We start from the raw sequence: 22492 nt of genomic DNA, 5'->3' as shown, positions 1-22492 counted from the left end.
CTGCCGCTCACATCACATACACTACTGAACCCTTCAAGAGGAATTATTTCCTGCCCCCGAACACTCCCCAGATACAGCACATCTCCAACATTGCTGGGTTTTTTGTTCTTGGTAAAATAGAATTAAGAAATTCATAATTCTACTGAACATTTTTTAAACACTCAGCACAATTCTAACCTGATTTTAACATAAATTTGAATAGTAAGTTTGCAGGTCTCTTTTCAATATGCAAACAAACTCACTTACACCTATCTAACATCTGTAGATTTTGCCATCTTAATGTTCATGTATGATATACACATACACTAGGAATACAGGGTGCACATTGTGTGATTCAGTAGGTGAGACATTAAGAAACAAACATTTAGGAGAAACCTACCCAGATTTGAGGTTTTAGCTTTGAGTAAAGCACTTAACTTCTTCACTAGATGCATATCTTTTGCTCGTTCACTCTTTTTATCACTGAAAAAGATTTTTAAATATCTCATATAAACACTCAGTAAAAAAGTTCTGTCTGCAAACTTTGTGTTTGTTAGTTCTAAATTACATCATTGGTGAAAGCATTTTTTGTTCACTCTGACATGAAATTAGAACAGTTACTAACTATTCTAAAACTCAAGTATTAACTCATATAAAATAATCAGACATTTCATTTTCCAAGGGCCAGATTCCACCATCATTACTCACACTGAGTATACCTTACTCCACACAAGTGCGAGAGACTACTCTTGGAGTAATGCACTACTCAGCATGGGAAAGAATCACAAATTCTGGCCCTCTGGAATTAAAAACACTTATCAAAAGACTTCCGTTAGGAAGAGACAGTTAAGGTAGATTATTATGTAAAACGCAGCTAACCTTACCTTAGTGCTAAATGGAAAGGTACATGAACAGTTTTTATGCTTCCAGACACTGGATCAACAAGACAGATCTGGTACGTCTGAGACTGCCAACCTTGACTGGTCATATTGTTTAAACCCATTATTTTATAGCCAGGATACAGCAACCTGAAACACACACAGATATGGCCATGACAATGAACACTCAAGTTACCAAAATGCATTTTTTGTATAAGACACAAGGAAGAATTTCACGCAACCAGGGCCCAGCACAACTAATGAAAAACATCAGAACATCTAATTAGTGATTAGCAAAGATTAGCTGGAGGGTTAGCAGTGGAGAGGGAAAAGGAAACATCTTCGTTCATAAATAAGAGCACTCTGCACTGCATTCAAGCAGGTATCAGAGGCATAGTCAGCAATTCAAAACCAGTCAGCTAGCACTTGTCATTGCGGGCATTGGAATAAGACTGCCTGAGAGGGAGGAAATGTCTATTACACACTTATTTACCCCACTAGCACAGTGTACTTGTCAACATGTCAAGATGCTAAGAATTTCTTACCTACAGTGTTTCCCCACATTGAAGGCACCAACCCGGGGTCCTTGTTGAGTGCTCCACACTTCCAGGATTCCTCTTCTTGGAGCATAGATCACAAGAAATTGAGCCACTCTACTTGGACTTCGAGTACTTCCAAAAGGAGAAAAATCCATCTTTTCAGCTTCTCTTTCATGAAGGTCTTCTACAGTCTGAATCCAACCAATTTGTGCATCACGATATCCTTTGTAAGAAAGGACAGGAATTAGTTAACTAGTTTATACAAACACACACAATTGAAAACTGCCTGCTCCTGAAACAGGGTTTATATAAGTGTTGGGTGGAAGGCTATTGTACCCTCCCAAAAATTTGTATTGTGACCACCTAAATGCTATTTAACAGTAATATAAGTACCCTTTCCCAACCTGCATATCGTTACTCCCATTTACTTCTCTAACACATTGATTGGACCAATTTCTCTCTCTCTCCCCAACCAAGCTCTTCTGACACAGAAAATGGGATGTCTTCCCAGCCAGTGCAAACGTGATCAAGTCACCAGGATTGTATGTGGGATTTAGCACACACTAGTGACCTCAACAAACCCTCCCAAGCCACATTACAATTAGTACACAAAACAAGTTTTAAAACTGAAGTATAATTTAATTGTGAGTTTTCTAAAGTGTTTGTGGAATATGTGAAGAGAAAAGTATAATTTCAGTTGACTATCTCCTTACCATGTGCTTGTCTCAATAGAAAATGCATGCAAAACATTCAGTTGTTAAACATTTGTTAGCAGTTTACAACAAAAGGACTTGGGGAGAGGGAAGAGAGAGAGAGAGCCCAAGCACGTGTGGCTCACATCACCCTTTATTAACAAACAGGTTTAAGCAACTTTCTGTAAATGCTGGGAAACTTAGCAGACCAAACTGTTTGTTTAGTAAATGCTTATTCAAGTGAAAAAAAAAATAAAGATAGTAAAAAAAACAAACAAAACAAAACCAAAAACTTGATCATGGAAAGGTGTTAAAGGTAATATGGAAAGATCAGTAACACAGAAGAGAAAAATGGTGAATGTGTATATCTGAACTAATGAGAAGCACCAGATAAACCCAAACTACAGGGGAAAGGAATGCACAGGAGATACAAGGAGACTGCAATCATTATGCTATGGTAGCTGAAACAGAGAAGCTAAGCAGCCTGGGGGGGACTGTGGAAATAAAGGTTCCTTCACCCCACCCCACCCCGAGTTCTAGTGGAGTTCCCTGAATATAGCGCATGTACTTGTGCTCAGTGCATCAACAAGAATATGAGAATGTTTGCTTGCAAATTTGATTTCCATCATTCCTGATTGACTCCTGTTTTGGTTTCCCTTCTTAGACCTCTCCACAGCATTGAGCCAATTACAATTGCTGTCTGGAGAGAAATGAAACTCCACTATGATTTCCCTGTAGACTTGATTCAGGAAAGCCAGTATCTCTGGGCTAAAGTAACCTTGAGTGGGAGAGGGAGAAGTGACATGGATGGAATACTGTGTTTACAATGTGAGGGCAGTGGGAGGACAGAGTGCTGCTAGAGATATTTGAAACTTCACAGAAACCAGGTCCAGGCATAAAAGGGAGGGAGGGGTGTGCGTGTGCGCGCGCAAAGAATTTTCTTCTACAAGTCCTATCCAGGGGTTGTAATATTGGTTGTGATTGCTGTTGGAGTCTTGGAGATGGCAACATCTGCATCTCCTATTTCCCACAGAACAGCTCGGGCAGAGAGATGAGACTGATCGCTTGGAACAGCCTGCGAGAGACACTGACGCAACAAAGCAGTAAGCATGTGGAACTGTCTGTCCTTCCTAGTGAATTTCTCATCCTTTTTGGGGCGCATAAGGTAGGGGAACCAAATGCTGCTGCTTCGTCTCTCAACTGAGGCAAAGAAGAAACTGGAGCTGCACACATCTTGAATAAATGAGCTCAAAACTCTTCAAGAGAACTACTGGATCAGCTGCTGCATGCTGTGGTAAGGTCTAGAAATGGAAATTCAGGAAATACAACTCAGTTTCTGAGGTTGTTGATTAAACCCTTACTGTAGATGCCACCAATATTTTACGGTCCGGTTCTATAACTCTGCCACCCTTGAATTTATATTAAATCGGTTTGAGAGATCAGAACAACAGTAAGTGCCATGATAAAGGCCAAAATACTCAGAATTCTAGGCCAAATTGCACATAAACAGCCACACCATTTCCAAGAAAACTAATTGTTTTATTGATATATTCCAACATGTACCTTTCCACATGCGAATGGCAAGTCCTCGTGTAACATCCAGTAAAAGAACTCTTCCAAAGTCATCAGTTACTGCTGCCAACATGTGACATGGAGACAGACATATGCTTTCACCATGGCGCCGGGAATCTGGAAGTCCAAACCTGAAATCAAACACTCAGTTAACGAATATCAAAAGATACTATATTAATTACTTTAGAATTATGAACAGTACCTTTTGCAGGATTAGAGAAATACTTTTTTCTATGATGTCAAAAAGGGTGGGTGATTTGTTTTTGTTAACAAAAACAGAAGGAGCATTTTGCTATTACAAAATTTTGTGCTTTTATTTACTTTAAAACCTTGCAACTTTAAGAAAGTTTCACTATAATCATATTATAAACTGATATAACATGAAAAGTCCCGTAAAAATTCCGAGAGCAGGCTAAGTATGTTTAATGTCCCTAGTGCCTTGGCATGCAAGGAGTCTCTGCAACAGGTGATCTTGTTGATTCTTTCCTATTGCTGACCAGAGCCAGGCATACCTGGAAACATAGCATGGTCCTAGTGTTTAGAGCAGGGGCTAGGAATCAGGAGAATTGGATTTAATTTTTCAGTTTGTTGCTGTCTTTTTCTGAACCACTAGGCAAGTCACACTTCTCTGTGCTCCAGTTTCCCTAACAGTAAAATGAGGATAATGCCTGTAAGTTATTGTAAGGAACTTTTACATCCTTGCATGCAAAGCATTTTGTACCGTAAGAGTATTTACAAGATTCAACAGAGCGGTATGAGCAGTCACCTGAATTGTAAACTTTAGGCCTCCTGTTCTAATACTTAACCTACTCAACAGTGATTCTCCTGCTGCTAAACTAGGCAGGGGTTTGTTTTCTTTCTTTTTTGGGGGGGAAGGGGAGGGAGGAGGTGAACAAATGCATACTGAGAGTTAAGTAGAGATCATTAAATTAATTCCATTTATAAACTAAATCAACTGAAATCAAACTCACATTTTAAAAAATCCCAGCACAAGATTACCACTTTCAAAAACTATTCAAGACAATCAAGGAACAGAGCTTCGGAGCAATTGAGGAGTAGTGTCAAACTTGCCTCACAGCTAAAGGGGTAGCAGGTTCAACTTTTGGTTTCTGCTTTTGGACAGCCTCTTCTTCATGTTTACTCTTCCAACCAAGCCAGCCACTTGCAACAGAAAAAATGATCATCAGAATGCCAATGACTGCACAACTTAAGACACGCAAGTTAAAACTAAATCAAAACCACACTTTATTTTGCATTTCATTACCTGGCAGCATTAAAGAATGCTGAAGTCAGTTTACTAGCAACTGCTAATGCAACGTGAGACAACAATGGCTGCGTGCTACCCTGAAGGAAAAAACAAAAGCATTCATAAAAAGCAACAAGATAATTCCTTAATGTCTCTTATCACCACATAATGAGAGCTCAAGTGCTGAAACACACTAAACACTAACTCCAGCAATGAAAAAAAAAATGCACTGCAGCCAAAGTCTTGAAAGAGATGTTGCCAAATTTCACATCATCCACATTAATTTTCAATACAAGCATGTGATAGTTTCTCAGTCAGGTAGAAAAACTACAGATGATCTCAGGTATGTAGGCCTCATAGGCCCAGTACTAGGAAAGGAGCTAGAGGTTCAGCAAGATCTCAATTCAATGCCCCTAGAAGGATATCATTCCACACCTCCAAGTCCCAACTTACTGTTTCAGAGGCCCACTGAGAATCTCTGGTCACCTAGTAGTATATGGTGCTACAGCAAAGGTTAAAAACTACAGTCTATGATGCTTCATGGAGAGCAAGCTGGTTCTATGGTGTTGGGTCCCTTATTGACACCAAAATAAAGTACATTTTCTCACAAATGTTTTTCAAAAACTTAGCTGCTCAACATTCTGATATTGCTTTGGTTTTGTTACCTTGTTGATCTAGATAATGAGATTACACTCTGTCTTGTATGGTTCAAATATACAGATGATAAACAGGAACATAAATATAGCCAGGCTTTTTTACCAATACATAAAGAGTACATAAATATTTTGTGGAAGGGTCATGGCAAGCAAAATAATTTTAATTCTCTACTACAATGGCTACAAATAAAGTAAAAAACAAACTGGGGCAAGAGGACATCAGGCTACAGAACACTCCCAGTGCCTTGATATAACAGGGTCAAAGGCCAAGTACCTCCAGAATCCAAAAGAATTTGAAAATTGGATTGACATGTGATCTATTTTTAAGTTTATTTCCTTAACCATGAAAGAGTAGTTAGTGGAAGACAAAGTCTCAACTAACAAAATTAATATTAAAAAAAAGTTTCTATATTAATTTTTTTTATTTAAGATTTTTTTAAAAGTTAAGAGGTCTTGGATGGCAGGAACCTGGAGCACATTTCACAAAGAAACTATTCCAACCCAAAGGGATTTTTCCTAATTATAGGTAAATTCTGAAGACTGAAGGAAAAAAACCTGCACAAACTAGGGTAAATGAAGTATTCTTCAAAAACAGCCTTTTTTTTAAAAAATATGAAAAAGAAAAGGATATTAATTCTCTCATCTGTTACTTGGGACAAACTGATTCTTTTATCATGCCTATTTCATAATACATACATACCTCCAGGGCATAAAAGAAACCAGTGAAAGGATTGGAGCCTACAGTAATGTACTGAGACATAGTAGGTGGACTATTCTTTATAGCTGCATTATAACCACCTATATTGGAGGCAGTCTTCATTTGATCAAAAGGAGACAGAGTCATGATACCTAAATCAGAAAAAAAAATACTTAAAAGTCATGTAAACTCAATATAAATGGGTATTTCAGACTCTTGAATTCTAAGTCTACTCATGCATCCTTGGCTGAACAGTCATAACTCTAGAAAGACACAAGCTCCGACTTCATTCACATCTGGTTTCTTACACACTATATATAGCTGTATTATTGGATATCTAAAACTGATTATACATTTAGTAAGGAAGCCACATACCAAGATTTGGAATCAACTGACCGTTTTTATTTCAAACAAACCCAGTAGATGCAACAAAAAAACCTACTTGCGATTTGTTTTAATTTTAAAGGTTTCCGTGTTTATTTTTTGAGAGCCCACCTCTCTCCTTCCTTTCTGCAAAGGCAAGTAGAGGGGGCCTGGTCTGTCACCCTCAACTATCTGCCTGTCTGTGATGGAGGCCTGGAGACAAGCAAACATCCTCATATCCCCAGAGTCATAGTGTGGAAAGAGAATAGAGGCCTGCTATGTCACCTCTGGAAATAACTCTGAACCTTTAAGTGTCCTGCTCCCTCTGCTGCAGGCAAGGTCTACACTGGTTTTTATCCTTCCTGCCAGACAGTCCTTTAATCCGCCACACAGGAGGACACTGAGTCTGACCCAGTCTCACTCAAACTCGGTATCAGGCTGCCCCCTTTCAAAAGAGAAAGGAAGAACAGAGACCATACACAGCCACTATTTCCTCTAATGGGAGAATCAAAGCCTTCTGATGCTCTTAAGCTCATCCTTTAACCTTCTTCAGCTAAGATCTATACGTTTCCATCCAAATCTTACCATAGATCAATACTCCAACATGCATGGTAATCCCTTAGTCTTACAGCACTGACAAAAGAGGTTTCATCCAGTTGAATGTTTGAAGATAAATGGTAATGCTTACCCACACTGGCATGGTCAACTATGGTGTCCACATCTTGCAAACCCCACTTCTTATAGGCTAATGGTGGGGGTTGTATGTTCTCATTGCCCGATGCTGCGGCTGCCAATTTGTTATAAAAATTGAGACATAAGTAAAAAGCTATTAGATTTCTTTAACTTCAATATTGTGTCATGTCAGCTCATGCTACAATGCTTCATATGGTCAGTAACAACAGAGTGAACACTAAGGGAAATGCCAGTGGAAAATCATTTAGTATTGTGATTAATAAGATATTACATACAATAACTTTACCTATAGGTTTTCATGGAAGCATTGTCAGACTTTTTTAAATAAAAAAAATTTAAATTTAAATAATGGAGATATACCTATCTCCTAGAACTGGAAGGGACCCTGAAGGGTCATTGAGTCCAGCCCCCTGCCTTCACTAGCAGGACCAAGTACTGATTTTTGCCTTAGATCCCTAAGTGGCCCCCTCAAGGATTGAGCTCACAACCCTGGATTTAGCAGGCCAATGCTCAAACCACTGAGCTATCCCTCCCCCTCATTTAAGGACATGCTGCACAAAATTAGAATATGAACATTTTTTCCATTTTGCTGAAATTAAGACACTTAAAATTTAGCTGGGCAAATTTTTGTTCACAACATCCAGTTATATTTATAAAGTCCAAAATAAATTAATGGAGATAATTTGTTTATCTGATCAGTTATTTATGGTTTAATAAATGGTTTCTGTATCAGTTCCAGAACAATATTGGTCCTTCTCCTGGTAGCGAGTGTCATTCCAGGAGACAGTCTTGTGCATAACATAAGTAAGCAGGTCCTACAAAGATCCACATTCACAGGATATGCCACAGTATGCTTTAGTTATACTTGAGTTGCAACCGGTCTGCAAATTTAGGACAACGCATATGCAAGGGATTAGCATGTGAAAGATACTGGAGTGCTTTTATTGCAAACATTGAAGTGCGGCTAGATCTAATTGCTCTCATTTGTGAACAATGGGATAATTTCTCAGACAGTAACAGAAAGGCTATGCGCTTTGGTGGCAGGAAGAGGCTATAGTTAGAATTAGGGTCTCTGCCTTGGCTGGTGGGACACAGTATAAAAAGGAACATTAGTCCTCAGTGTAGTTCTGCACAGAGGTCTCAAGGGGTGTCTGTGGGGTCATTAGGGCACCTCCCTGAATTGGCACCTGACCTTGTTCAATGACTCTCTTGGTTCTTAGCTAAACGGATGGGAGCCTTCACTCTTCCTTGCCCTGCATGGAAATACTCTCCTCTCCTGAGCCCCAGAGGAACCAGCTCTCTCCTAGGACAGTACCAGCCTTAACCTAACAGTGCTGTTGGCCCCACAATTCCTGATGCTCCCATGCTGGCAGCTCCATTATGGTTCCTCTCTACTCCTGGCTTAGCAATGCGTCCATTCCCTATCACTGGTTCCTGGTGCAAGGCACAGGCTTGAGAACAGGCAACAGAGTTGGAGCACAGTAAGAGGCAAAATTAGGACTCAGTGCAAGCTTTTGATTAAGCCCATCTCCCAGCAGCGAGAAACCCTCCCTCCACCCAGCACTCCATTATTTGATGATTCTCCCTTAACCCCAGGAAACTGACCAGTTCCCAAGGTGCAACACCCTTGGATTACCCAGCATCCCAAGAATTAATAATAAAAGAAATCAAGGTAAGCAGCAGGGCAGGTTGTCAAAAAGATTGAAATGAGTAAGCATTTTTCCTTCACAGAAAGAGCTAAAACAGCCTTCAGGGTTTTTCATATCTTAAAGTGTAAGGATATCAACCATTAAAACATGAAGAGCATCTGCCCACAGCAGAATCACTGTTATGATGTCAGCACCTCTCAAAACTTTTCCTAAAAGGAAAAATACTCAACTAAAACAAAAATCACTACGTGATCACTGTGCTGACCCCTCTAGACATTGATACGGTGCATCTAAGATGGCTGTGTACTAGCAAGTCAAATCTTCTCCAGTCAACATCCTCAAGCAAGCTGTGTTCTGAGGAAGTGTATTTCTCAAAAATATTTTCCTTCACATAACTATAAGCTGTATAAAACTGACAAACCATATTGGCTTCTACTCCAGTCAGATACAATTAACATGAATTTTAAATGATTTTGTATTAACATACAATGTAACAGACAGACTTCGGTAAATACAGGCATTTGGACTTACGACATAATTAGTTCCTGAAAATTGTGTCATAAGTCGAAACATTGTAACTCGGAACCGCAATCCACTCCATTGCAGGACAGAGCATCGTAAAGTCAAAACCAATTGTCGCAAGTCAAATTAGGGTGTCAATTCAGAAACGTCGTAAGTGCCGTTCGTCGTAAGTCAAACGTCGTAAAGTTGAAGACTGCCTGTACAAGTACTACTATAGTCACAGCAATAGACAGCTTCTCTCAGAGACGTACCTCTTGCTACCTGATTACGACAAGCACGAAGGGACTGAAAGAGGCTGAAACCATCAATAGTCACAACTGCTGCTGGATACAGGATACTCAGTTCTTCATTCTTTATTAAAAACAATGAGGTAAAGGAGACAAATCACTTTCATCATCATCATCACATCAACTTAGCTCTTCTGCTCTCTGAAGGTAAGCTTTGTAAATAACACAAAGTAACAAGTGTTTTGTCTGAACAGTTAATTTCTAACAGACTCCACACAATGGAATATCATGCAGAGACAAAGAAAAGCAGTTTAAAGAACTATCTGACATCTCAGCATACTATTAACTATTATTCAAATACAGACTCAATTCTGTATTTACTGTCTACATGTCTGCTTTCATGGAACTTCATGCCTCTCATCTATTTATATTTTAACAGTTTAAGGAGAGAACATACAAGTTGTTGCAACTTGAAAAGTTGCCTTGGTATGGGTTTATCTAGGGTGCAAATATCAAAGGATTTGTGGCCCAAATCCTGCATATGGATTAGAGTCTAAATTGGCACTTAGGCCTGTTTTATACACCCAAATGTCCATCTGCAAGATTTAGATGTCTTGTTAAAACCTCCATCATTCAAAATTGGGTCCATGTCATGCTAAACTGTCATCAGAGATGAACACTTGTATAAAGATAACAAGCTTTCTAATACTTCCTAGTTTTTTGCATGCCAAACTCGAATTCAGCAAAGAGTGTAGAATGGTGGGCTCTTCCACAAAGTTGAACAATGTTCTACAAGAATCCCTGTAACAGGAAACGGCCTAATGAAATGCAGATTCCTATGACCACCTTCAAAATAGTCAACTTTTTTCCTTGGAGGTATTTTTTACCTTTCAGCTGTCTCCAGAGTAATCTTACTGAGAGATAAAAGAATATTAAGTCATCTGCTAGAGCACTGTGCAATTCTTGGAACCTGCCAACCTGCATATTCCCCTTGAAAATCCACAAACATTAGTATGTCCATCTACTATATTTTGCACACATAAAAGGAAAACCCAGGCAACAAATGAAGCCCTCTTTTACATGAATGATATAGTAATTCAATAAAAAGAATGAGGAGTACTTGTTGCACCTTAGAGACTACAAATTTATTTGGGCATAAGCTTTCGTGGGCTAAAACCCACTTCATCGGATGCATGCAGTGGAAACTACAGTAGGAAGATATATAGATAGACAGATAGATAGATATTACAAACACACACACACACAACATGAAAAAAATGGGTGTTGCCATACCAACTATAATGAGACTAATCAATTAGCTTTGGGGCTAAATATACTCCTAAAAAATAAGTGGAAAGAAATGCTGCTTTCCTGTCTATGTCTTTATGATTTAGCTGGGTTTGAGGAGTCTTCTAGAATGACATATCCCTAATCTCTTGCTCAGGTCAATCTTCCACCTGTCAAAGACTGCTAAACACATACTAGTGGATTTATGTAGGAAAGAAACATGCCACAACCTGAAACAACACTATTTTACTTTTGAAACAGCCTGCTACACCACCTGTTCTGTGACTCCAGGATGCCTTGGAACCTCATAGGTTCTGCATTTAAGCTGCAGGACAGGATCTTCATTTAAGAGCTGTGCAAGAAGTAGGACTCCAGTCTAAGAAAGAAAGAATACTTAACATGAATATTTATCCTCTAATTCACCTTTGCTTAGGAAAAGCTTGCAGTATAGTCTACAGAAATAAAAGTTTACAAGTTACAGCAATACATCACTACTTTGCAGCTGAATGGTGCTGAAAGAAGACTCACCTCAGTGTAGAAACGGACGTAGCCAGAGGTAAAACCTACCACGATGCAGGTCCAATCAGGACGGCCTGTGGAGCTCCTGTCCCATAAAAAAATTAAAGTGAAAAAAACTGATTTTGCTCTCAAATATACACATACAAATTCCACTGACTTTAAAAAGTTTAGCATGCATTTATCTGAAGTCAGAAGCTTTAATTGCTAACGAGTCTATTCTTACCTCTTTTGGCTTGCCAATGGAATGCACAATGCACTACTTACACATTCACTGGAAATAGAAAATAAAAATATGAAGCATCTCATGCCAAACAGTTTAAAATTACATACTGCTATAGTTCTATATGACCCAGCAGATCTTGCCAGTCTTATTAAAATATTTTAATAATTTTAATATTTTTTAATTTATTAAGATTCAAAAATAATTATATAATGAGGTAAAATATTAAGCAAAATACTAATACAACCATATTTGTAAAATTATACACAATTCATGTTGTGGGTTAAAAGAGAGAGTGTGTTGCTGAGGCTTTTTATAAATCATTTATACTGTATTTTTTATTCAAAATCCTGAAGAAAAAAATCCTAATTTCTGTTTTTTTCAAAATTATGTATTATTTATGCTATATAGCAGCCCATACAAAGATTTTTAAGATTAACATACTATTGTTGCAGATAGAACAACAATGCATGGAAAAAAACATATTAGAAATGTAGAATGCTACAGGAACAGAAACATCAACAGAAACTGTTTCAGAAGTTTGAAAATGAGTTTCCTTTTTTTGATGGACAAGAGCCATAGTTTAAAAAAAAGGGGGGGGGGGCAAAAAGACAATCGGTTTGAAATTTGAAAGAAAAAAAGAGGCTATAAACAAATGCAGTAAATGCTTTCTGTACATCACTACTAAAAGGCAAAGACTAACAAGTCACTTTGCAGTCAAGGTAACAATGACGTACACTGCAGAAAAGGTAGACCAACCCATTAAGTGCAGAATGCAGGAAATCCATCTACGAGTGCTCAAATCAGCATGAACAACAAATGAGAAATCTGACACTGTTCACTGAAAACTGAAGGCAAGGACATGCCTTTAGTTTTCAACCGACCACTAAAAAACAGGTTAAGGATCATAAAGATTTTAGAGTCAAATGAGAGCTAGGATCTTAACTGTCACAGTTGAGGAAGTGGCACAGAACTGTTTTATATAGTTTTCATAGTAAGCAACAGTATTAGGAGCTAATCTGGATTTAGGATCCATAAATTACATGATTGTATCTAAAGTGATTGTGAGTGCTATGACAAGGGTTCTGAAGAAGAATAAACAGACTTTTGAGAAAAGCAGATTGAGGATATACAAAACAGATTTTGAAAAGTAATTTGACTATCAGAAAATATAGTGCAGAATAAAATAGCAAGTTGCTGTGCTCATATACCACATTTCCCATTTTAAAGAAAAAAATGAAATGCTCTATAAAGAATAATGATGTAATAAGTAAAAAAAATGTTCAAGAGAAATATACGGTTATAAAAACATATATGATTTCTGTTGCTAAAGTTGATAGGGGTTAAATGAAAGGTAAATACAGGAGAACCTTGCTAATTTTCAACTTGATCATCATAGGCCTGATCCGCCTGACAAAGAGCCATTGGGTTTCACCTCACTCCTTAGCAAAGATTTAACAGTGCGGTGCTCTAGAGAGGCAAAGGCTTCATTATGTTTGCAAAATTACTAGGGTACTTTTAGTAATATACTAAGTAGAACCAAATTATTAAAACTAAACTACTGTTGTCAAAAACAAATTAAGAAAGTACACTCTGATGCAGAACTCTTAGTTTTCATGTTGTTTGTTAATTTAGTAATTTGCAAACATTCCTTAGGCTGCAATGGGTCTCCCCAGTCAGTGTAATTTGCAAGCATTTACTGTATAAGAATAATGAACACCACAAATAGAAGAGAGTTTTCCAAGACATGCACACACAATTTGGGCAGGGGAAAGCAGACAACAGTCAAGGTTTCCTTGAGACAAATAGAAATCAGAGATGGCAAGAAATACACTTTGGTTACTCATTTTCCAATATATAGACACAGATTTTATTTCCACCATTAGATAAAGTTTTAAATTTATTATGAAAACATTTAGTACAAGTGAAAAGGTTCTATGAAACAGATAGCACATCAGCCCTAGGTGACATTTCCAATGACATTTGAAGTGTAAATTCCATCTGAAACAACAGTTTCCGCAGGCATAACACGTCAGCTCTATTCCCATAAGAACAAGCAAGTGACTAAGGCTGGCAATTAAAAAAAAGCTGAAGATATTCTAAATACAAGTTTGACATTAGTTGCAAACAAATTAAATCTTATAAGATTAAGGAATTGAGTGAAACCACATATATAAAAGCAAAGTTTAGTGACCAGAAAGTATTTCCAGTTGAGGAAAATATTGGGGGAGGGGGGAGTCAGTCTTTAAGCACTATATGTAGCTACAATAAAAGAGCCCTAGGTTACACTGCTCTAGAATTTGAAGTCTCTCCTATTTGAAACACCTGCAAACCCTTAACTGGAGCAATAAAGGTAGGATCACACCTCATCTAAAGAAATACCTCCCCCTCCAGGGACTCTAACATACTGAAAGGGATTCTACTAATGTAAAAAGGAATAGCCTCTGTGAAACAGGCCATGTTATTTGAATAGTGAGAAGGAAACAAAGAAAAGCCAGATGCGTATTGTGATATTTATTAAATACAACTCAGCTCAGATATATGGCAGTAGCGAGTTTTTAAACAAGGTTCATGCCTCCTACCCAAAATTTCACATGGGTTGATAAAAATCAACATCTCCAGCTCCCTGTTTAACCACATTACTGCACATACTCTTACTGTGACACACAGCTGCAGGTGTTAGAAAGAGCACTGAGGGGGAAATAGCAACTCGAGAAGGTAAACCTAAGATGGTTTACTAAAATACCTGAGCTATGTGAGGAAAGGGGGAAACTGAAATATTTCTTGGCAGCAGAAGAGAAAGCATGAAGAAATTCTGTATTCTCTGGGGCTAGTTTGGTTTGGATGACTAACTGAAACCAAAGCCAAGATATATATGGAAGTCAAAGCCAAAAGTTAGGCTTGAAGTAAAATTTCCAAAAGCACCAAAGTAACTTAGGAGCCCAAATCTCATTTTCAAAAGTAGCTGAGGCACTTTTCGAGATCAGAACTGGGAGGGCAACAAACGCAACATGTCCACAGCATCTTGGGGGAAGAAGGGCTTTGCATCATATGAGTGATGCTCTATGCCTGTGACTTGGAGTGTTTTAAGTATTGGTGTGATGGTATGAATATGGGGAGGGGATCCTTACAGACTACTTCGGTCTGCAGCCTCAGCACATCAGGATAAAAAAGTTTCTCCCACACCCCGAAGAAAAACTGAATTCTACACAGTAGATGTTCAGTTTTATTTTCTTGCTAGGTTAAGGAATTACAACCGTTTCGTGACAGTCCAGATCTGTGAACAATTGTTTTTATTATAATTATATGCTAATTTGCATATAATCACACTCAGGAATCTCACTCCCAATAACAAGTACTGGCTTTTGCATTCGGGCACTATTTTTAGCCATGTAACTTACTCCAGCCCAGAATTCTTAAAGTTGGAATGTATAAACAATCAACAGCAATTAAAATCATTTAGTCAGTTTCCTTTCTCCAAACTATTCGCAAAGTACATTTAAGATAAGAGCAAAGTACTAATTAGTAATAGTTTAAAAAGTTATATTTAATCAGATAAACTAAGAATTCAATACCTACCCTTCTTCAACATTCAGAGAGCCACTCCAACCAACAGCATATTGCATTTCCTCCTTTCCCTTGTCGCTATATTTCCATTTTGCTGACATTAAAAAAGGCATTGTCCATAAAAAATAAGATGTTAAAAGGTTATTTTGCAAAAACAATATAGTTCTACTCCTAATATTCCTCAATATAACACATTTAGGTCAGTAACCAGTTTAAAAAAACCTCTCACCATAGGAAGGCAGTATGTTCTACTGATCTGAGGAGGGGACTGGGAAACAACTCATGGATTCTTTTCTCACTTCTGCCACTTAGTGAGACCTTGTGCACATCATGTAACTCCTCTCCATGCTCAATTGACTAATTTATATTTAAAAAAATGAAAACATCAACCTATTTCACTGGCGCTATAAGGTTTACTTCAAAACAGTGAGCTCCTCAGATGAAAGGTGCAATGAAAGTACAAAATACTATTACTACCCAACATGAAATTAGAACCCCAGAGTCTGAGTTAACACAGAGGAAAGTAGACAAATCTACACTAATTCTAAACATTTGATTTTCATAATTCCTTTAGTCACTTCATAGTAACACTGGAAATCACAAAAGACTTCATTATTTTCTAACATTAGATTGTTTCTACAAGTAGAAACATTTTCCAAATAGAAAGCATGCATCTGACTAAGTGGGTATTCACCCACAAAAGCTTATGCTCCAATACATCTGTTAGTCTATAAAGTGCCACAGGACTCTCTGTCGCTTTTTACAGATCCAGACTAACACGGCTACCCCTCTGATACTTTCCAAATAGAGTTAGCCGAGAGTAAAAATCACAGCACTTGATACAATACAGTACATCGTGTGCTATTTATATGCCACCTAAAAACTGACAAACTAGAACAATGACCACCCAATGGTTCAGAGGCAGCTGCTATCTATCCATCAGGTGAGCTAAAGGATAACTTCCTTATTCATGAACCAGTAGGAGCGCTGTTAAACTTCAGTTAGCCGGACGGTGTTCTTACAGGCATTGTACATTTCTGACTGTAGTGGGGTGGTCACCCGCTCCTGCCTGGAAGGGCTTAAAGCAGCCTGGGAGAGGGCTGTGGCAGAGAAAAGCTGGGCTGATGGGGAAAGCAGCCACAGCTCTAGCCAGTGCAATCAGGGCCCAGCTGGCCTTTATAAGAGGGCAGTGGGCCAGAAGCACGGAGAGACTCCCTCTAGCTTCTGAGAGGGAGGGACCTGGCTGCAGGGTCCTGAGCAGAGTACCTGAGTAGAGCAGGGATGGGGAAAGGCAGAGGAGCTGGGGAGCTCCAGCCTGGAAAGCCCCAGGCTGCGGCCTAGCAGAAGGCAAATGGGTATTAGGGGTTGCAGAGGGCAGCCCGGGGTAGGTAAAGGCAGCAGGTCCAAACCCAACCTTGCCAGTGATGAGTAGGCTGATACTGCAGTCTGCCCCAGGGCGTGGGGGCTAGACAATGACTGGCAGTAGCCATATACTGAGGGGAAGTGAGCAGCAGGTGAGGGTTCCCCAGGGAGGGGAGACCCTGAGAGAAAGGGGTTACTGCCAGGGGCAGCACCCCAGATAACGGGGCACCAGGTCTGGGAGGGACACGGGGGCCAAGCAGCAGCGGGACACTGGCCTGCAGAGGGTGCTCCAGAGGCTGGATGAGCTAATTCCCAGAGACAATCAGCAGGAGGTGCGCAGGGGTGAGTCCCACATGCTTACACTGTCCTTCCATTAACTATGTGAAATTAGTAGCTAATCAGTTTTTGACATGCATGATTCTGCAGGGAACAACGAATATGGGCTGATGGCTTTAAGAAAATGTAATCATTCCAGTTTCAGAAATCTCAGTTTCTGCAGCATTTAGTTACAAGTTATTATCCCAACATACTGACAACGACACACATTCTGCTGCATGGATATAGTTTTTAAGCAAAAAGCAAAGCAAAAAGTCTTTAAAACAACACCAAGAGTTCAGGTCAGTTTAGCTTAAAGCTTTTTCTCTGGGAAAAATTAACACAAGAAAACATAAAAATTAACACTAACATAAAAAACAAATTTAACATAAAATTAATACAGCCCAGAGATTTTGTCTAGAAAGCATAATTAATTGTAACATCTGAAGCAAAACTAGAGATAACAAGCTAGTTATGGTATATATATTATCAAATTATGCCTGTTAAAATGATTCAGACCTACCCAAAAAAAAAAGGGGGACCTAAGAAGGCTGAAACTTCAGATTTTCCATATCTGCTTGTGCCTAGTTAATACATCACAAATATTACATAAAATAGCCCACCATACTAAAATCCCTGAAAATAAGGATTTATGATAAAAACAGCAATTGTTCACCAACTGTAGTACTGAGCCATAAGTAAAAAATGTGCATTACATACTTACGCACTAAAAAGACAGCTTTCTGCTCACGAGCTATTACCATCAGATCATTTGCTGGTGACAAGGATAACACACAGTCTTGAAGCCAGTAACTTGTCTGTGTCTTGCAAGTGGATTCTTCTTCTTCTTCCTGTGTGCAAAGCTTTAATTAGGGTAGGCAATGATTTTCAAAGGTGTTGGTTGGTTTGTTTTTAAAATCACACATATGCCTTGCTTGCCCTCTCTCTGAACTAGTCTAGGGCTCAATGCCCAGCCACCAGTTCAACTCTGGTATAAATTTGCAGAGCAGTGCAAGTCAGGTTTATCTATTTTAGAGTAATTCTTTTAGCATATTAACAAAATAGCATATAAAGGAGAATTAGTTGGCTATTTGGATTCTCAAAGCCTTGTCTCTCACCAAAGGTAATTACGGAATTTAACAGACATGGGGATGAGAGTTAAAGCACTATCATGGACTAGAAACTGGTTGAGAGAGAAAGAGAGAACGGAGGACACAGTGGTCAGTTTTCAACATGAAAGGAGTTTCCCCAAGGTTGTTCCCCAAGGTAACACCACTGTTTGAAAAATATATTTGCTTACAAAGCACTGAATTCAGGTTACTGCCACTCAACAATCCTGCTCTCCCTGTGCCTTTACAGACTACGGGGCTTCAGAAACCAAACTCAAATGTGAGAAACACCAAAAAGTGTTCCCCACATGTACACAGAAATGTTACAGGTGAAGCACAACTCCCAAACCACAACCCTGCAAAAAGTAGAAAACGTAGTTACGCAGTACTACTTCACACAGGAATGGCAGTAAGAACTGGGAATTAGGCCTAGTCAAAAACATTTCCATCCAACCTCTTTTTAACAGAAAACTAGATTTTTAACTAAACAAAGTTTTCCATAAAAAGTGTGTGCTTTCTGAGGAAGATTTTGATTTTTTGTTTTTAATTGAAAAACCAAATGCCCCCAAAACAAATGTCTTTGGTTTCTGGACAACATTTTTAAGTTTTCAAATTTCTGCTGCAAGTCAAAATTTTCCTGTGGAAAATTTAGATACAAATTGTTTTGTTTTTTGTCAAAGTTATCGGGGGGGGGGGGGGATTTTAGCTGTGCCCACACTCCCAATACAATTTTAAAATGTTGACACCATAAAAGAAAATAAGAATGGTATGGAGAAAGGGGAGCACACAGCAGCCCAGGCATGGGAAGAGAGAATGGGGGCATACACAGAGCCTATTGCATCAGGGGAGAATGATGGCATAGAGAATCCCTAGCATGAGAGAGGGTGCGGGAGGGGTTGCAAGAAGCCCCTGAAATAGGTGGTGTTGGGAGGCTGGAACACAAGGAGTTGGGTGGGGGCAAACAAAGGAATACAGGGAGCCTTCGGTACGTGCATTGATCTTGACCTACAGAAGAAATTAAGCATATGATCTTCCAGTTACAATGCAATTTTATCACTGACTATTATGAATTCCTTCTGCACCTGCCTTACAGAAGCAGAGTAGGTCAAATATACACTCTGTTCCCCCAGTCTCTACTTCAAAGTGAGTCATAAAATATCAGGGTTGAAAGGGACCTCAGGAGATCATCTAGTTCAACCCCCTACTCAAAGCAGGACCAATCCCCAGACAGTTTTTTGCCCCAGATCCCTAAATGTCCCCCTCAAGGATTGAACTCACAACCCTGGGTTTAGCAGGCCAATGCTCAAACCACTGAGCTGTCTTTGACCTAGGACTCCTGTAGACAAATATGCTGTTTTACCAACCTTAAGTTTATAATCAGTTACTGTTTCTACATAATATTTTTGGAACTGCTGGGAAGGAAGTGATTGAGAAGAACAAAGGGATGGAATTCAAATAGCAATATACAGATATGAAAAAAGCCACATACAAACTGCTCATCTGCCAAAAAATCAGTGTTAAAAAATAGTGCGCACACTGTAACAGTGCTCATTCATATACTTTTGAGCAGCTGAAACATATGCTTTTGAATGCATCAAGTTTTACATTTGTTTGAAAAGGCAGGGCCACCCAGAGGGGGGGGCAAGAGGGGCAATTTGCCCCAGGTCCCGGGCCCCACAGGGGCCCCCACGAGAGTTTTTCGGGGCCCCTGGAGCGGGGTCCTTCACTCGCTCCGGGGGGCCCAGAAAACTCTTGCGGGGCCAGGCCCAGGAGCTTCTTCCGCTCCCGGTCTTCGCCGGCGGAAGGACCCCCCACTGGCGAATTACCGCCAAAGCGGGACCCGCCGCCGAAGTTCAGCTCGGTCTTCGGCGGTAATTCGGAGGCGGGGGGCCCTTCCGTTCCGGGACCCGCCGCCGAAGTGCCCCGAAGACTCGTGGTGGGGGCCCCCCGCCGCCGAATTACTGCTGAAGACCGAGCTGCACTTCGGCAGTGGGTCCCGCTTCGGCAGTAATTCGGCGGCGGGGGGGTCCCCACCGCGGGTCTTCGGGGCACTTCGGCGGCGGGTCCCAGAATGGAAGGGCCCCCCGCTGCCGAAGACCCCAGGCCCCCGGAATCCTCTGGGCAGCCCTGTGAAAAGGTTCCCCCTCACCCCAAGTTAGCCAGCCCAGTCAAATTAAAATCAGTCTAGAATGAGACCTCACATTTCCCCCCAATTTTTGTAATATCAGTCTTTAGATGTTAAGACTTGTTCGATTTCTTTTAATCACACACACTCACTGTATTTACATCTACCTAGGATGTTCAGCTCTCCCAGAATACATTTGTGTTTTTATTACTTTCTAATGTAACCAGTAGAAAACAGCATTGTTTCAAAATTTTCAGAAAAAAAAAAAAAGCAGATATCCTTAAATACAGTGACCAGAAGATTGGTAGTTTTGTTAAATGACAACAAGAATGGAGAAAATTTACAAAATCCATGTATTGTGTAAATGGTGAATAGGCATATTAGAAGAAAAGTAATTTAATTCTACAGCCGTGACTGCCATGCAACTTTTCACACTAAAGCCCTATGATCTCAACTCCAGTAGGAGTTTTTTGTCTCTCTTTATTCTTTGTCAGTCCAGCAGATGGTAGACTGCCATAATTTATACATCCTATTGATGGCTAGCCTCTGCACCTAGCCAGTTATAAAATGTCAATCATCTGAAGCTTCCATGTATCAGTGTCATTGCATATGTCCCCATATAGTGTAATAGTGCTAGTAAATTCTTCTACAATTTAGGGAGTGACAGTGGACAGGCTGACAAATATGAATGACTTCACTTATTCTGTATATTTAAACAAAATATGGACACAACCATCAATTACCTATTTGATCTGTATTGCATATGCACACCATGCAAGCCCTTTAAAACTTATCTATACCGAGGAGGAATGTGGAACAAAAGGAATTTAAGATGAGGAAAGAGGTTTCTCCCTTTGCTGCCCATCATCAACCTGATTAGCCTTGTCCTTGAAGAGACAAGAGAATCAGATTCATTGCTCCAGTAAGAAATCAATTTCCAGAACTACAGAATAAGATCCTGCAACTTACACTGCAGACAGGTGCAGCGGTCCAGCTACAAAGAGTCATCAATTTCAATAAAGAGCTGCCTGTAGTTAGTTGCAGAATTAGGGCCAAAACTACTATCTATCCAGGTGTTCTACTTTCTCTCTCTCACCCACACACACGCTTATTAGAATGACTAAACAGTAGCAAGTTGCAGTCATTTTTCAAGCCCTTGCAAGAAGGCCACAAAACGTTTTAATACACCCAAGAAAGAACTTTGACTAATTCTTCCTCTTAGAACAAAGAATGACAGGGAAAGCTTATCATGTGTAAAATAAACCCTTTGTACAGAAAGCCAAAGACAATTAGTGTGGTTAAGGCTATTTTTAACCCTATAAAATTTTTCAAATTCAAGCCCTGGACAACAGAAGAAGAAAATTATAATTTTAGAGTTGGGGGCTGTTTCCTGTTTTCCCTCCCTCCCTCTTTAGAAACACACACACACACACACACACCCCCTCTGGAAAGTATTCTTTCCCTCTTTTGCCCCTAGATAGTGCCGCTCCCTGGCCACAGCTGCATGACACAGGGGTTGGTCAACCGACTGCTCATGGTGTTTGGGCTGCGGGGTGAAAAATAGCAGTGTAGACATTCGTGCTTGGGCTGGAGCCCAGGCTCTGAAACTCAGCGAGTGGGGAAGGTCAACTGACCCAGGCTCTGAGATTTGGTGCTCTGGTTTTTCTTCGCAGTCTAGATAAACCCAAATATGAGAGACTACCTGGAAGTTGGGGCCCAATAGCTACAATTGTGATCAGCAGCAGCTGAAGAGACAATCAGATACCTGATTGCACGCTCACTCCCCTGCATTATGAGGAAAATCAAGACACTGGCAAAGCTGGTGAGCCAGTAGGAAGTTAAAGGGGGTAGAGGAATGAGGCCCACAGAAGGAAGGTTAATGTTGGAGTCAGCAGCCCCCCATAGGTAGGATTTGAGTTGAAGCTACTAGCAGATCACTGAGGCCATGAGGGCAAGCTGGTGAGTGGAGAGAAGAAAAACATTTCAAGAGGTACACCAGGGAGGAAGAGAATGGGAATGCACCCCATTAAGTCATCTCTGATCAGCTCAGCTCCCTTCCTCTCCCACTGCCCTCTGTTCATTTCCCCTTCCTAGGTTTCACTGGAATTTCATTGCCTACTCAGCAACATCCATCCCCTCCCAGCTCCAGAGTTGTTCTAGGAGCCACCCTACCCTGAAGTCTTTGTCTGCTCTGCCTCCCTCTAGCTAACCCTCAGTAACAACTGAACTAGCTGACGTTGCTGCAGCCCCCACATGTGGATGCCCCCCATGCAGG

General features: G+C 40.0%; 1 protein-coding gene across 3 annotated transcripts in view; it reads right to left on the bottom strand.

Annotated features, from left to right (window-relative positions):
• RAB3GAP2 (RAB3 GTPase activating non-catalytic protein subunit 2) overlaps positions 1–22492 on the bottom strand; it is an 80111-nt gene that overhangs the window by 32947 nt on the left and 24672 nt on the right. For all 3 annotated transcript variants that reach the window (XM_045010840.1, XM_045010841.1, XM_045010842.1), the window contains 14 exons: positions 17708–17834; positions 15319–15400; positions 11743–11790; positions 11529–11604; positions 11275–11376; positions 9738–9837; positions 7311–7409; positions 6263–6411; positions 4925–5004; positions 4732–4821; positions 3652–3791; positions 1403–1619; positions 864–1007; positions 380–462 (listed from right to left, as the gene is read on the bottom strand). In XM_045010840.1, coding sequence (XP_044866775.1) covers positions 380–462; positions 864–1007; positions 1403–1619; positions 3652–3791; positions 4732–4821; positions 4925–5004; positions 6263–6411; positions 7311–7409; positions 9738–9837; positions 11275–11376; positions 11529–11604; positions 11743–11790; positions 15319–15400; positions 17708–17834 — 1537 coding nt within the window. The remainder of the gene's footprint in view (positions 1–379; positions 463–863; positions 1008–1402; positions 1620–3651; positions 3792–4731; positions 4822–4924; positions 5005–6262; positions 6412–7310; positions 7410–9737; positions 9838–11274; positions 11377–11528; positions 11605–11742; positions 11791–15318; positions 15401–17707; positions 17835–22492) is intronic.

Source organism: Mauremys mutica, chromosome 3 (genome assembly GCF_020497125.1).
Source record: "Mauremys mutica isolate MM-2020 ecotype Southern chromosome 3, ASM2049712v1, whole genome shotgun sequence".
NCBI lineage: Eukaryota > Metazoa > Chordata > Testudines > Geoemydidae > Mauremys > Mauremys mutica.
This window is presented reverse-complemented; position numbering and strand designations above follow the sequence as displayed.